A 13,399-nucleotide genomic window follows, 5' to 3' on the forward strand; every position below is an offset into this window, starting at 1 on the left:
ACCCGCCACCGGCTGTTCCGGGCTGCACCGGCAGCTGGGGGTCATCACAACACGTTCCTCCGTCACCTTTGTTGTTCTTGACGGAGCAGGACGGGCTGAGCCATGTCGCGGCTTGGTTGCTGTACACATCCCGGATGGCATGGATATCTGCGATGCCATTGCCGTCGAAGTCCTCAAAGTAGACGCAGGTCCCCGCACGGTCGCTGTTGTATACAGGTTTTGTGACATGATCCCAGTGGATGTATGATCCGGCGTCCGCCGCTCGGTCTCCAGGACCTCGGTTGTAATAAACATAGCCATCGCCGAAGTACTTGTCGACCCAGAGCATGTCGTCTACGCCGTCTCCGTTGACATCGGCAAACCGCAAGTTGGCTCGATCTTTACCCTCGGCAAATTTGACCTGGCCTACGCTCGTCCAGCTGTTGTCGTCGTTATGGAGCCACGCAGAGATGTAGCCATCTCGCCTGAGGCAGAGGAAGTCGTCTCGCCCGTTGCCATCAAGATCCGCAAACTGAACAGCGTGATCATGGAGATTGAAACCGCGCTTCTCCTTACAGGAGACGGCCGAGGCTGAAGACTGTGCGTTGGGAAAGTAACTCCACGTGTTGGGGTCTGTCCAGGACCCTGTTGTGTGGTAGAGATTGAGCCACACCGAAGGCCGGTTGTCGTTGTCGGGATCCGTCCAGACAATGTCGCAATCGCCATCACCGTCCCAGTCCATCAGATGGAGATCCCGCCGGTCGAGATCCTTGCCGATGAGTGCCTTCGGGTCGAAGATGGTCTCGCTGGGACCCCAGTAGGACTCCCCAGCCTCGACCGTGCCCTTGCCGGCATTGGGGTACAGGATCATTTTACCGTTTGACCACGTCCATACGTAGTCTACCTCGCCATTCGGATGGTTCAGCATGTTGCAGTACTTGACTCCATCTGCCTTGACCTTGGAGCCGCCGCGACCGGCGCTCTTCCAAGCCCTCATCCGGAATGTGTGGGTCGTTCCATCAAGGCTGTGTTCAAGATAGACATAGTCCTTGCGGCCAAAGTTACCGAAATCCTGGGGTTCGCCCCAGACACGACCAAAGAGGATACGATCGCGGATATCCCCATCGCTGGCCTTTCCCACACCGGGATGCGTGTTGCCAGACGAAGCTCCCAGTGCAAACCCCTGACGCCAATCAACCTTGAGGCCATCACCGGAGTGGCCGCTCTGGCAGGTTCTCGAGTTGGTCCACGTTTCCACTCCGCCAGTCTTGTCAACAAAGAGCCAGTCTGCCCTGCCGTCGCCGTTAATGTCCAGCATCCGGACCCCGTCGATGGTGTCCTTGCCTTTGGCCTGGAACCGCGTGCCGAGGTACTCCCAGTACTGGGGAATATCGTCAACCCAGCCGTTGCGCCAAGCCTGGATGTTTCCGCCATCGTCAAGGGCAAGGTAGTCGCCGCGGCCATCTCCATCGATGTCGGCGAAACGGATGCGATCCTGCTTGAATCCCACAGTGTCCCTGATCTTGGCCGTACTGCTGACGCGCTTGAAGGTTGGCGGTGTCGTGGCCGTACCATCTCCCTGGTTGATTGAGAGGTATGCATTGCCATCTGGATCAATGCAGACAATATCATCGAGTCCATCGGCTACCAGTTCATTAGCCCCTAGGCGAGGAAAAAAGAAATAGTGGAAAGACAAAGTATGAAAGAGGAACAAGAACGACAAGAATATTACTTACAATTCATATCGACGAATTGGATCCCCCGTGGTAGGCAGTGTAGATCAGGGTCTAGGTCTGCAATCCTCGTGAACACGCCGCCAGAGTTCTTCCAGACAGCAAATTTGTTCTGATAGGGAAGATCAGAACCATTATACCAGCCAAGGAAGTCATCGTACTTGCGGCCGTACAAAGCAGCAAAGAAGAACTGCCCTTGGTCGTATTGGGAGGTATGATTCAATAGAATTCCTTCAGATGTTTGCGAATGATAATAGATTCCATCGTCAACCCCGGAGCCAAGCTGCGTCAACCCGGCGTATGAGCCCGAATTGTACACCTTGTCGCAGCCCGTCCCAGGGTCTGTCTGGCCTTCGTCGATGGGGAGGGGATCCATGATATTTCCATCGTTGTATGCTCGTAAGATGGCCTGCCAGAAAATGTACGCCATCTTGCTATGGCCGACCTTGTTGGGGTGAATGCCATCCGGATTGATGTCCGGAGCGAGCCAACCATGGGCAGGGCCATCAACAGGATCCATGTCGGCCAGGTAGATGCAGTGCTGGCCTTGAAGCTCGGTGACCAGCTCCCTGTAGCCCGCATTGAGGATGGGGTTGTTCTGTTGGCCAGCGGCAAGGCCACTCGGAATAAGAGTCGACAATATGATGCAAGCATCGGCCATGCCTTCAGATCCCCAGATATGCATGAGTAACGTGTTCATCCGCGTCTTCCCATTAGCCACATCTATGTTTCTATTGGCATCGTTTGTGCCGAGGTTCATCACAATGACATTGGGCTTGAGGCTCCTTGAGTTGTCGAAATGCTTTTCTGTCTCGTCGATGATGGCTCCCGGCGTACCCTCATTGTCCTTGAGGTCCACGGGTCTTGTTAGCGGAATTCCGGCTCACCCAAGTTTACCTATAGCATGAGGTGACAAAAACATTGGACTTACGTTATCCTCGATGGTTCCCGTCTGCATGGAACCCACCATGTCCACTTGGAAACCATTGAACCTGAGTGCCTGTCGCAAATACCCTCGGAAGCTTGAGAAAGGAAACAAACTGGTCAGCCCTCATTGCATTACTTGACTGCAAGTCAACCGAAGACAAACCCATTCAGCTCGGGTTCGGATCCGATGCCGTGAACGATGGAAGCACCCAATGGCATAATGCGCAGATCCACGAGGGGATCATCACGCCGAACAAGCGGAACGCCCTCGGGATGGTGGATGTCGTGGAAAGGAAAAGAGATGTTCTCAGTTATAGGAATATGGAGGGCTCCAACGGGACCCTGGAGCAAAGCCCCGATCACCAACAGTAGCGATCGCAGAGACCGCATGGTCGGTAGACCGCAACAAGGGCAGAGTGCGGCTTAGGAACAAGGAGAGGAATAAGGTCGAAGACCATGGGCTGTAGTTTTCTAGAGAGTCTACAGTCGGAGAGCATCATTTATATGTCGACTCACAGCTCCCATGAAGGATCTTGTTCGCACCGCCAAGTGGAACCTCGGAATCCTGAATGGGGACGAGAGGCCACGAGATGCTCAGTTGAATCCTACCTGTAATATTTCCTGATAGTGCTGACTCCAAGTCCGCGACAGGGAGGCTCGCCATCTACATGGACCCTGAGCTATATCAGTTCATCAGTTAGGCCTATTCTGACCTGGATGTGTCGTTCTGGGCCATGGTTCGATCAAGATGAAAGAGAGCGTCTCGACCACCATGGCACGTTGCGCGACGTTAGCAAGTTAGGAACGGCAGATCCTCTGAACCTGGCAGCAAACTTGGAGCCAGGATTGAACAGGACTAGTAAGGCCGCCAGCGGGTTGTTAATAATGGGGAACCCTGGTCGCTCTCAAATAGGGCAAGAGTGGGAATCGGGAAATGGCCGAGTTCCCACAAAGGCAAGGCAGCTCTCGAAACGTGAGAGAGGCAGCCTTATCGGCTGTGACACCAGCCAGTTCTAGTAAGTAAGGGCTAGGCCTCTCGCATGAGTTCCCCATTCTTGATACACCCCAAGTGCAATACAATACTACTAGTATTGCAATTATACTCATGGCCATGAGCCTAACTCGACTGGCCAGCCTGACTCGGTTGTCCCTGCAGTTATGGCATGCAGCTGTGGAATTTGCAGACTATACTAGTAGCTGCAGCTTGTGCGGAGGATTCGACAAGCGTATTCAATACGCTTATTTCATTACCCCTGTCCCGATATCGCTTATTTCTTATACAGGAAATCTCCTGAGGGGCAGATTGGTGAGCAAATGAATCTTTATTAATGTGAAGATAACGAAGGCTGCGCGGGATGTTCCGTTCCGCGAACACTGCTAGTAGCAGTGGATGATATGATGAACCGGTACCTACCTAAGTAGGTATGGAACAGTATAGTAGATCAATCCTTCTAAGGGGCAAACCGCTCGAACCGATGGCTCTACTGTCAGACCAGACTGACTATCTGGGCGGCTTCCTGAGTGACTTGAACCACGAAGAGCCCCACGTTCTATCTGCCGAAGCCTAAACGGCTCAAGCGATGTTAAAAGGCGAGTTGGGCCAGTTGACGGGCGTCGGAGTAGGGACAAAGGCTCAGCGAGGCGGCGAAAGCCCTTATTGGCAACACTTTGATGGCAAACGTTGTGAAATAACAGATAGTCCAAAGTGAACGGTTACAGCGGGCGAAGGCAATCTATGAAGAGTTTGGGGCGCCGTGCCGGTGTAGTATCGAGCGGGTTATTGAGCTCAGGTTGCAAGGATAACATTGAGATGAGCGGTGGTGAAGGGAGGTTGTTTCAATGGAAATGATGCGCAATTGCTGGAGGGACTTGGCGCTAATCGAGATTGATTTGCTTTGTGTAGGTATTGTATAAGAGAAAGCGTATCAGGACAGGGATAGTGAATATGCGCATTTGGATACGCTTGTCAAATAACCTTAAGCTGCTCGACTGACAACAGTAAGGTCGGAACAAAGCTCAAGGTATTGGCAGAAGATCAGGGGTACGCACCTAACCACGTCCCCATTGCCTTGAACCCCGTCAGAACCTGCTGACCCCTGGGACTAGTATTGCTTTCTGTGATGCAGTGTATAAGGTCGTATATAGAATCTATCTACTCTGTATCAAAGTTTCAACACACAAATCCTGTCGTACAAGGCCCTTGCCGCACCCTGCTTCTATTGCTACTCTACCTCGTCACCTCGCACTATACTAACAAAGCCATCTTCACATCTGCAACCAACATCATACCGCCTACTCGGCCACCTTGATAATCAGCTTGCCGACGTGGCGGCCCGAGTACAAGTAGTCAAATGCCTCCTTGGACTCGTCAAACGCAAACACCTTGTCGATGAGCGTCTTGAGCGCAATCTTTCGCTCTGCCAGATAGGCACTCAGGTTCTCAAAGTCGAGTCTCGTGCCGACGCCAATTCCGCTAAACCCATGTCAGTAAACCTTTCAACTCAATGTGCGTTCGTCCATGAAACTTACCGCAGAGAGGCAGGCTTGAAGATGAGCTTCAGCAGCTCGCTCGGACTCCAGTCTGCATCCCAGCCGCCAAGGAATCCCACAATCGCAATGTCTGCATTGGTGCCGACAGATTCAATGTTGGACGGAATGTTGCTGATGCCGCTGTTGTTGATGACAATGTCGACGCCCCTGCCGCCGGTGATGCGCTTGACCTCGCCGCTGACGTCGCCGTGCGTCTTGTAGTTGACGCCTGTGATGAGCGGGCTGAGCTTCTCGAGCTGGGCGATCTTGGCGTCGGACGAGGACGTGATGATGGTGTTGATGCCGGCGTCGATGAGGAGAAGGAGGGCAAACATGCTGACACCGCCAGTGCCTGGAACATTCGCCAGTCAGAAATGAGACTTGTGAATGGTAAACACCAATAACTTACCTTCCAGGAGGACGTAGCTCTTGCCCGGCTTCAGCTTCTTCAATCCATCAAGCGAGACCCAAGCTGTAACGCCTGCGCAAGGGATCGTAGAGGCCTATACACGTCGATTCAGTCAGCGAAACGGTTCCATCCATATCATACAAACCACAGTTAACTGATCTTACCTCATCCCAAGAAAGATAATCGGGCAGCTTCACAAGGGCTTCCTCCTTGAAAACCGCATACTCTGCCAAAACACCATCCACATCTCCTCCCAGCGGCTCCCTTCCTCCAGTCTCCTCACCCGTGAGATATCTGAGGAAGAAATTGGGCGACACATGGTCTCCCACGGCAAACTTCTTCACGTCCGAGCCGACGGCCACGACCTCGGTGGCGGCATCAGAGGCCGGGATGCCCTTGTCGATGACGGAGATGGGATATTGCCCGTGCAGCATGGCCACGTCGCGGAAGTTGAGGGAGACGGAGTGGACCTTGACGAGCACATCTTTGGGGCCGAGGCTCTTGGGGGTCGTTTCGGTGCTTGGGGCGACGGAGAGGGGGAGCTCGCCAGAGGTGCGGCGCCAGGCTTTGAAAGTCTCGGGGACGGCCATTGTGTTGACTGTTGTTGAGTCGATTTGTTGCTGCAGTTGTCGCTGTTGAATAAACGAAGTCGAAGTTGGCGATGCGCTGATCAAAATATTCTTGGTCTCTATAAGTCTATCTGTCGCTTAGAAGGAACAAACTTGTGTAGTGATAAAGCACGAGCTGGTGTGACGAAAAAGAGCAAACTTCAGTGACGGCATCCGGCATCTTATATACAACTCCCCCCTGCCAACATTGAATCGCGATACTATCACAACGCATGACATGCTCGTCCTCCACTATCGCACATGTCCTGATCTGCGCATCAGAAGAAAGTTTCGTCATCCGTCGATTTTGTTCCACCCCGCCGATTAGAAATTCGACATTGATGGGCTTGATGGGGTTCGATGCAACCCATTTTGATGGCACCTTTCAGCCATCGGGTATAGCCGGACAGGAGGTGCACGCCTTTTCGGAGATTATCCTATTTTGCAGGATCCAGCTTGCGAGAACTAGTCTATAACTACATATAGGGAATTACTAACGTTTCAAAGCAAGATTTAATTTCCTTCTGTTGAAATATTTCCCATTTCTTGCAGTGTCAGAACGATGGTAACTCAGCTTGTCAGAACTACGGGAGTACTATCGCCCAGTGTAAGTTGCAACACCTCCAAGCTGACAAATACGGAAATAAAGGCATTCGCATTCGCATTCGTCTGAAGGCATTTGATCTGTGAACAACAACGGGCTCTGTGTATAGGATAACTACGATTGATGAGGAAAGAAGCTGTTGTTAAAATATCTGTATCAGGCGGAATTATAATCCCACGGTTCATATTCAAGTAGTGATTGACTGGCATACCAACGAGGTCGTTTTTTATACACGATTACAACATTGACTCTGCGAGAGGAACGATACACCGTGAGATGCAATACCAGTGCAAATTGACCACATCAATGTAGACCGTCAATGCAATTGACGAGTACTCAGTTACTATAGAGGTCCAGTCCTGGTGCCTCTCCTAGAGCAAATAGACCTCGATCTCGATCTCGCGCTGACTGAACTGCTCCCGATAGACCAAGTACTCAAGTACCTCTAGTCCAACGACGGCGGATTGAGAAGAAATTGCCAAAAGCGGAAATCAGAGAGAATTTAGAGTTAAGCGGGGCGTGTGGCTTGCGGAGCGGATTACAGAAGCATCAGGAGATGTGAACAAGTTAGACTGAGCAAGCAGATGAACAATAAGACTTGATTAGGTTCTCACCTGTTTGTTGTCTACCGACGGGTTTAAACCCAATTTTTCGGTATCCGGATGGTGAGTTTTGTTGTAAACCCGATGGGAATTCTAGAAACGGAGTTTTTCTCCTAGTAAAGCTGTTGCATACCTATACACGACCACGCTGACATGATCTTTCAACATCGGAGAGTCAAGTGCTGACCCAAACAGCATACTTCAATAAGCATATAGCTGGATTGCTCATCAATCAACAGCTCACTTCATCCAACTCAGAGCCACTTCCAACGTTCTCGACAAGTTCTCGACCATGTTCTCCTCTTCTCCGAATACCCGAGTCCGCTCCGCATTCGCCTCCTCGCCATCCCCGGAAGAACCACGACATCATATTCACCTTCAAAGCACAAACTAATTCGGCCCTCCAACAACAACTGTCCTCTCCTCCCAATTTCCCGTCTTCACAACCTCCTCCTTCACAAAAGCATACCCAACATTACTAAACCTCCCACCACCCCCCTCCTCCAGTATCATCAACGCCTGATCCCACGGGTTCTGCAGCACTCCAAACGCCCCGTTGTTATACTGCTCCCACTTGCCAATCAAAACAGCCGTATGTGATCCCTCCTCCTTTTCCACAACCTCCCAATTCCCCAACGTCTCCGACCGAAACACCGTCGCAGACTCCCCTTCCTCCTTCGTCCGCCTCACAGACGTCGAAAATGCGCTGAACCGGAAATGCCCATCATCTTCCATGACTCCTACCGGGGTATTTTCAAGCCTCCACCCCGTGTCCATGATATCCGCAATATCCTTCATTCCATCCTTCGTCTCCAGTATCGGCCTCTTCGCAGCATCAACCTGCGGAAACACAGGCAGAGTCGACAACTTCGGATTCGGCAGCGCCTTTGTCGCAATGCCCAACCACTCCGCCCGTCCACCCCGCGCCAGAATCGCCCTCATCAAGGCAATCGTTGCACCCAATCGATCTTCCAGCCCAAACTTGCTCGTGTCAAGCGTCACTCCCATGATACCCATAATACTAAACACCGTATCAACGGGGTATTTTGCCGCCCTCATAAACGAAGAGCGCCATATCGCTGTGAACATGCCCGTCTTGCCCTTCATGTCCATCGCATCAATCAACTCCCTAATCCGCGGCCGATCCCTCCTCGAATCCCCAAACAACATGATCCTGTAGTCCTCAGACGGCAAATCCATCTGCTTCCCCTTCATATCGTAAAGGCCCACGCTCCCCTTCATCGACATCTCCAACGCACTCTTCAGCGGCGCAACTGCCGCCTTTGTATTCTCAAGCTGCACCACCGGCAGCGGGAAATTCGACTGAAAGTAACAGCTGCCACGATCCCATGCGAATAAACAGTGCACCGAGGGCGGCGCAATGGCTTCCTGGAGGGTCCACGCGCGACTTGCCCAGGTCGTCTCCTCGGTGAGGGAGACGAGTCTCTGAAGTCCGCCTGGAGCGACGATGCAGTCGGTACTGGAGCGGTAAATGTCGTACATGCGCTGGATCTGCCATGCTTTGTCGTCGTCGTCGTCTTGGAGGATACACAAGGCGTCCAACCAGATCAATTTGCATCCTTGTCTTTCCGCCGCAAGTGACACAATCTTCAGCACTTCGACGGAAATGGGATCAGCTCCCTCGGCTCCTTTGACGTTGATCTTGGGCAGCGTCGACGTCTCGTTGGGAAGAGGTGGTAGGCCTCGCCAGACGTATGAAATGACGGCATACGGCGACGTAGGAAGAGTCTCAAACTCCAGGACATGAATGATCGAGTTATGGGCGAGGGCATCACCGTCGATGAACCGGAATCTGTGTTTGGTAGCTCCGGTGAGGGAGAGCGGCTGGTCGACGATGTCGGCGAAGTTGATGTGCAGGATCGTTTTGCCCTGTGAGTCTGCCATGGTCACGGTAGGCCATCAAGTGCCACAGAGAAGGCAACGCTGGAATATGAGAAGAGACAAGAGTCGAAGTGATGATCCTGAGCGGGGTGCTGTCTTATTATACACAGAAACCAATAATTAGCATCGCGGGCTGCATTGGCGGGGCTGCGGCATCAGGCCAATCAATCCATGAGGCCGTACGGAGTGCATGCAGCATCTCGTCAGTAGTGCGGCACGTCTTGGATTGATTGACATTGGAGGCCATTTCCAGGGACAAGAATGGCTAGAGCTTGTCGTGGTCCTCAGCTGAATCAATAGCTTCCATCACATGCGTCCAATAGGGCGGCGGTTCTTCGAATACGACAAGTGTGTCTAGAGGCCTGCTCGCAACGTCTTATCGAATATCATATGATATAATTATAAAGATATACATAAGGTATATGAATGGAGCCCTACATGTATCCTCACACGCCATCAACGTCGCTCTACTCGCTCATGCTCATCCATGCCATACAAGCTTCGTATTCTCTCGCCATCGTACAAAGAAAACCCAACTCCGTTTCAAGTGTATATATAAAATAGCATATCAACAAGTGTCTTTGATGTCCGTAATTCCTCATGAAAAGTGCCCACGCGGCTTTTTTTGTCTTCGTTCCCCTTGGGGTTATGACCGGCTCACGCCCAAAGTCTCCAGGCGCTGGCACGAGGGCATCTTATACGCATCGGCAGCGGCCATCTTGACTGGGTCCTGGTAGAACCAACCGGTGGCCTCATCTCTCAGCTGTCTCTTGTGCATCATTTCGTTCTCGCACTCGTACCGCAGCTGCCGCACCAGATTCAGCTCGGCTGTCCGGTCCAGCTGAAGCAACTTGGATTTGCTATATGAGGCCACCTCGGAGGGTACAACAAAGTATTTGACGTTGAGATTGGGCGTCGTGCGGCCCTCAGTAAAGGGAGCTTGCGGGCTGTCGAAAACCATGCGCGGAGTGGCGGGGGTGGAGGAACCGCCAGAGAAGAGGGAGGTGATGAGGGGCAGGAAAAAGAAGAGGAGGATCGGGAGCAGGCCGAGCAGCGTCTGAAGGCCGTGCTGCTCTTGCTGAGGAGCCGCTCCCTGGGCCTCTCGGGGTCTCGCTCGAGGCATGCCGCCGCCGAATTGGTGCACTCGAATACCGGGGCCGCCACCAAAGTTGAAGACGAACTGGGGACCTATATCGAACGCTCAGTAGTCAGCATCATGTTCACTTCCGATCTTGCCAGCTTCACTCACCTCCAAAGCCTCCTCCGCCGAATGGACCACCCCCAGCGCCAAAGAAGCGCGCAAACATCTCCTCGGGCGTCATCTCATCGTCCCAGCCGCCGCCACCGCCTCCCGCCGCCGCAGCTTGTCGCGACCCGAAGCCTGAGAATGGGTTCTGTGCGCGGGCGCTCTCGAAGCGGCTGTCCGGATCGGTGCCGTATTTGTCGTACTTTTCCCGCTTCTCCTTGTCGCCCAGGATGCCAAAGGCGCGGCTGACCATCTTGAAGGCCTCATCGGCGTGTTCGTGGCCGTTCTTGTCGGGGTGCGTCAGCAGCGACTGTTTCCTGTACGCCTTCTTGATGTCCGCATCGGTGCAGGTGGTGCGGACGGCCTCGAGGCCCAGGATGTCGTAAAAGGCGGTGGGCTTGCATTTCCGGATGCGCAGGACGGCCGCCTTCTGCTCGACAGTGTACGTGCGGCCCTGGTTGCCCTGGTTGTGCTCGCGAGAGCGAGCAGCACCGCCCGTGTCGGCACCTGAAGCCGTGGCGTCTGGCATTTATCGGATGGCGAGGAGCGGAAGGGGGGAGATTCGAGATGTCGAGGGTCGAGGGGCGGAAGCGAAGAGCTCGAGTTGATGACGATGAAGGACTCGACGAGGCTCGAGCGGACTGTAGATGGAAATCGTATCGAAGAGAAACAGACAGATGCTTGTTTGGCTCCGTTTTCTTGCCAGTGACAAGCTGGAAGCGTGGCTTCTTCCAAGAAACGTTCGAGAAAGCGGCCCGACAAGCAACAGCAAAAAAAAACAACAGACAGGCGGCGAGAATCAACAAAGCTCGACGAATCAAATACGCAATGCCGTCGAGATCGAGATGTGCGAATCAATGCACAGCAACACGACCCGCTGGATTTGAGCGTCTCTGAGCTGGTCGAATTTCGTTGACGCAGCGCAATGCAACTTTTGCGACATGTCGATTCGCTGGAACTTTTGGTCCATGAGGGCCGCTGCTGATAAGCGTTGCCGACACGTGATGCACGGCTACCCTGGACCAAGATGCCAGGATCCGGGGTCATGGTTTCGTCGACGCTCGAGCACCTTTTCGAGGAGACTTGACCAGCATTTTTTGGGTTCTCTTCGGTGATGTCAATGTATTCATGGCCAAATTACCCGGAGAGCTCCCTCTTGCGAAGATTGTTCTCACACAATGCCAATCTCATTGTACTCGAACTCGTGCACATGGATGATTGATCTCCATTCCAACGACATGGTTAGACCAGATGTGTTGTTCATTATGAGGCATGGCCATGTTAATCACAGGCTCCAAGGTAGTTGGCAGCCAGCCAAACTGTAAGGAAACAATTTGCAGTGAGGCTTTCATCACGCCCAAGTATCGCTTTTTCCTCTCAAGAGAGGTTGCGAAGCCCAACTCTCCAGCTACCTGGTAGGTACACTAAAGTGCACTTAAGCAAGATATTGTCGATAAGACATCTCCTTTATCCGGGTTTATTTCCATTGAATTCGGGCTTGTTATAGATTCTTATATTTACAGATACTCTCGGGCTTTATAGAAGAGGTCTTCACAAGTCATACTGGGGATGCAGCTGACCGCAACCAGGGTGCCAGGCTTCCGCCAGCTGTATGTCTCTTTAAGTCGGGGTCTGCTCTGATTCGCCGAGCGGTTAACATTAGGCAAATCACACTTCTAACATCGTCCAGGACCTCACTTGATGCCTGACTCCATGAGTCAATCCACTACGAGTCGTTCCGACGGAGATATCGCACCGATATAATCAGTATTTACCTGAAAAGGTGGATAACGAGGAGTAACTAAGATGAGCGCTAACTATGAGAGGTTCGTGAAATTCACTTCTACCTGACTGCTTTAGAAAGTAACCATACGTGATGCTGACCATCAACCCAGCGTCCTGCTCTCCGAGCCGATCACATTTCTCATCGGACCCGAGAAGAAACGATTCACGATGCACAAAATTGCAGTTGCGACTCTTTCAAAAAGTCTGGATCAACTTGTGAACGGACCCATGAAAGAAGCTCAGAATCGCTGCGTTTGCTGGGAAGATACCGACGAGAAAACGTTCATCCGCTTCGGTGAATGGGCATATACTGGAGGCTACAAGGCTGAAGGGTCGGAAATTCTTCTCGACTCTTCCCAGATCGCGACTTCCGATCAAGATCCATCACCTGTGACGAAACAAGAACCCATCGCGAAATCACTAGCTACACTATTCCAGATGATAGACCCTGCGCAACATTGTGGCCGTGATTGGACTTCCAGCGCTAAGCAATACACTTGCGTCACATGTAACTCGTCTTACGCCTCCCAATATTGCAGCTCTTGCTTATGTCGTCGGTTCCCGACTTGTGGGAGTTGTCGAAAGAAAGGTGCAGTGGGTTCATACCCGCCAGTACAATCCATGGTCGCTCAATTCGTCACAAATGCGGAATACATTTTTCCAACGCCGGTGCGCCGTTTGAGTCGCACGAACAAGGAGAGTTGCGAAGTCTACACTCAAGTTTTCCTCTGCCACGCCAAACTCTACGTCTTGGCGGACAAGTATGATATACCAGAGTTGCGTAAGCTCTCTCTGCACAATCTTCACGAAACCCTGATACACTTCACGCTCTACCACGACCGCATCGGAGACATTATCAGCCTGGTGAGATATTCGTTCGAGAACACGGTTGAACATGACAAGCTGCGCTCTCTCTTGATCCAGTACTGCGCCTGTTATACGAAGGAGATAACCAAGGGCAAGGATTTGCAGGAGCTGATCACCGAATGCCCGGACTTTGCTTATGGAATGCTCAAGGAATTGGGGCGCCATTTGAACTGAGGTTCGGGACATGGCCATATTTCTGTCACGCAAT

The 13,399-nt window shown here is 52.3% G+C and overlaps 5 protein-coding genes across 5 annotated transcripts; 1 reads left to right on the forward strand and 4 right to left on the reverse strand.

The window, feature by feature from the left end:
- Positions 1-10: 10 nt before the first annotated feature.
- BBK36DRAFT_1125041 (carbohydrate esterase family 3 protein) lies at positions 11-3,029 on the reverse strand (the record flags this gene model as incomplete). The annotated part of the gene is made up of 4 exons (XM_024891233.1): positions 11-1,623; positions 1,716-2,559; positions 2,644-2,734; positions 2,803-3,029. Coding segments are annotated over 4 exons (2,775 nt in total), but the record flags the coding sequence as incomplete, so codon positions are not given.
- Positions 3,030-4,931: 1,902 nt separating this feature from the next.
- On the reverse strand, positions 4,932-6,366 carry BBK36DRAFT_1171138 (GroES-like protein; the record flags this gene model as incomplete). Its single annotated transcript, XM_024895535.1, has 5 exons — positions 4,932-5,112; positions 5,169-5,520; positions 5,578-5,671; positions 5,742-6,096; positions 6,332-6,366. The coding sequence occupies 5 exons, from the start codon at positions 6,364-6,366 to the stop codon at positions 4,932-4,934; spliced, it is 1,017 nt and encodes a 338-aa protein (XP_024746982.1).
- A 1,415-nt stretch (positions 6,367-7,781) lies between these two features.
- On the reverse strand, positions 7,782-9,296 carry BBK36DRAFT_1143378 (hypothetical protein; the record flags this gene model as incomplete). Its single annotated transcript, XM_024893586.1, has 1 exon — positions 7,782-9,296. One exon carries the CDS (start codon positions 9,294-9,296, stop codon positions 7,782-7,784), a length of 1,515 nt encoding a protein of 504 aa, XP_024746983.1.
- Positions 9,297-9,675: 379 nt separating this feature from the next.
- On the reverse strand, positions 9,676-11,470 carry BBK36DRAFT_169666 (DUF1977-domain-containing protein). The gene is given in 7 exon segments (XM_024897827.1): positions 9,676-9,822; positions 9,845-9,920; positions 9,940-10,481; positions 10,543-11,164; positions 11,186-11,295; positions 11,338-11,398; positions 11,414-11,470. 2 exon segments carry the CDS (start codon positions 11,066-11,068, stop codon positions 9,940-9,942), a joined length of 1,068 nt encoding a protein of 355 aa, XP_024746984.1. The 5' UTR covers positions 11,069-11,164; positions 11,186-11,295; positions 11,338-11,398; positions 11,414-11,470; the 3' UTR covers positions 9,676-9,822; positions 9,845-9,920.
- Positions 11,471-12,432: 962 nt separating this feature from the next.
- On the forward strand, positions 12,433-13,365 carry BBK36DRAFT_1125998 (hypothetical protein; the record flags this gene model as incomplete). The annotated part of the gene is made up of 2 exons (XM_024891336.1): positions 12,433-12,790; positions 12,914-13,365. Coding segments are annotated over 2 exons (810 nt in total), but the record flags the coding sequence as incomplete, so codon positions are not given.
- Positions 13,366-13,399: the final 34 nt, after the last annotated feature.

The sequence above is a fragment of the Trichoderma citrinoviride genome, assembly GCF_003025115.1.
Source record: "Trichoderma citrinoviride strain TUCIM 6016 unplaced genomic scaffold BBK36scaffold_12, whole genome shotgun sequence".
NCBI classification, from domain to species: domain Eukaryota; kingdom Fungi; phylum Ascomycota; class Sordariomycetes; order Hypocreales; family Hypocreaceae; genus Trichoderma; species Trichoderma citrinoviride.

What these genes read in the sequence shown, in the direction of transcription:
- BBK36DRAFT_169666 (XM_024897827.1), bottom strand. Translation starts at nt 11,068, where the DNA reads ATGCCAGACGCCACGGCTTCAGGTGCCGACACGGGCGGTGCTGCTCGC. An exon ending in CGGCGGAGGAGGCTTTGGAG is followed by an intron (nt 10,482 to 10,542) that starts GTGAGTGAAGCT and finishes CGTTCGATATAG; the next exon opens with GTCCCCAGTTCGTCTTCAAC.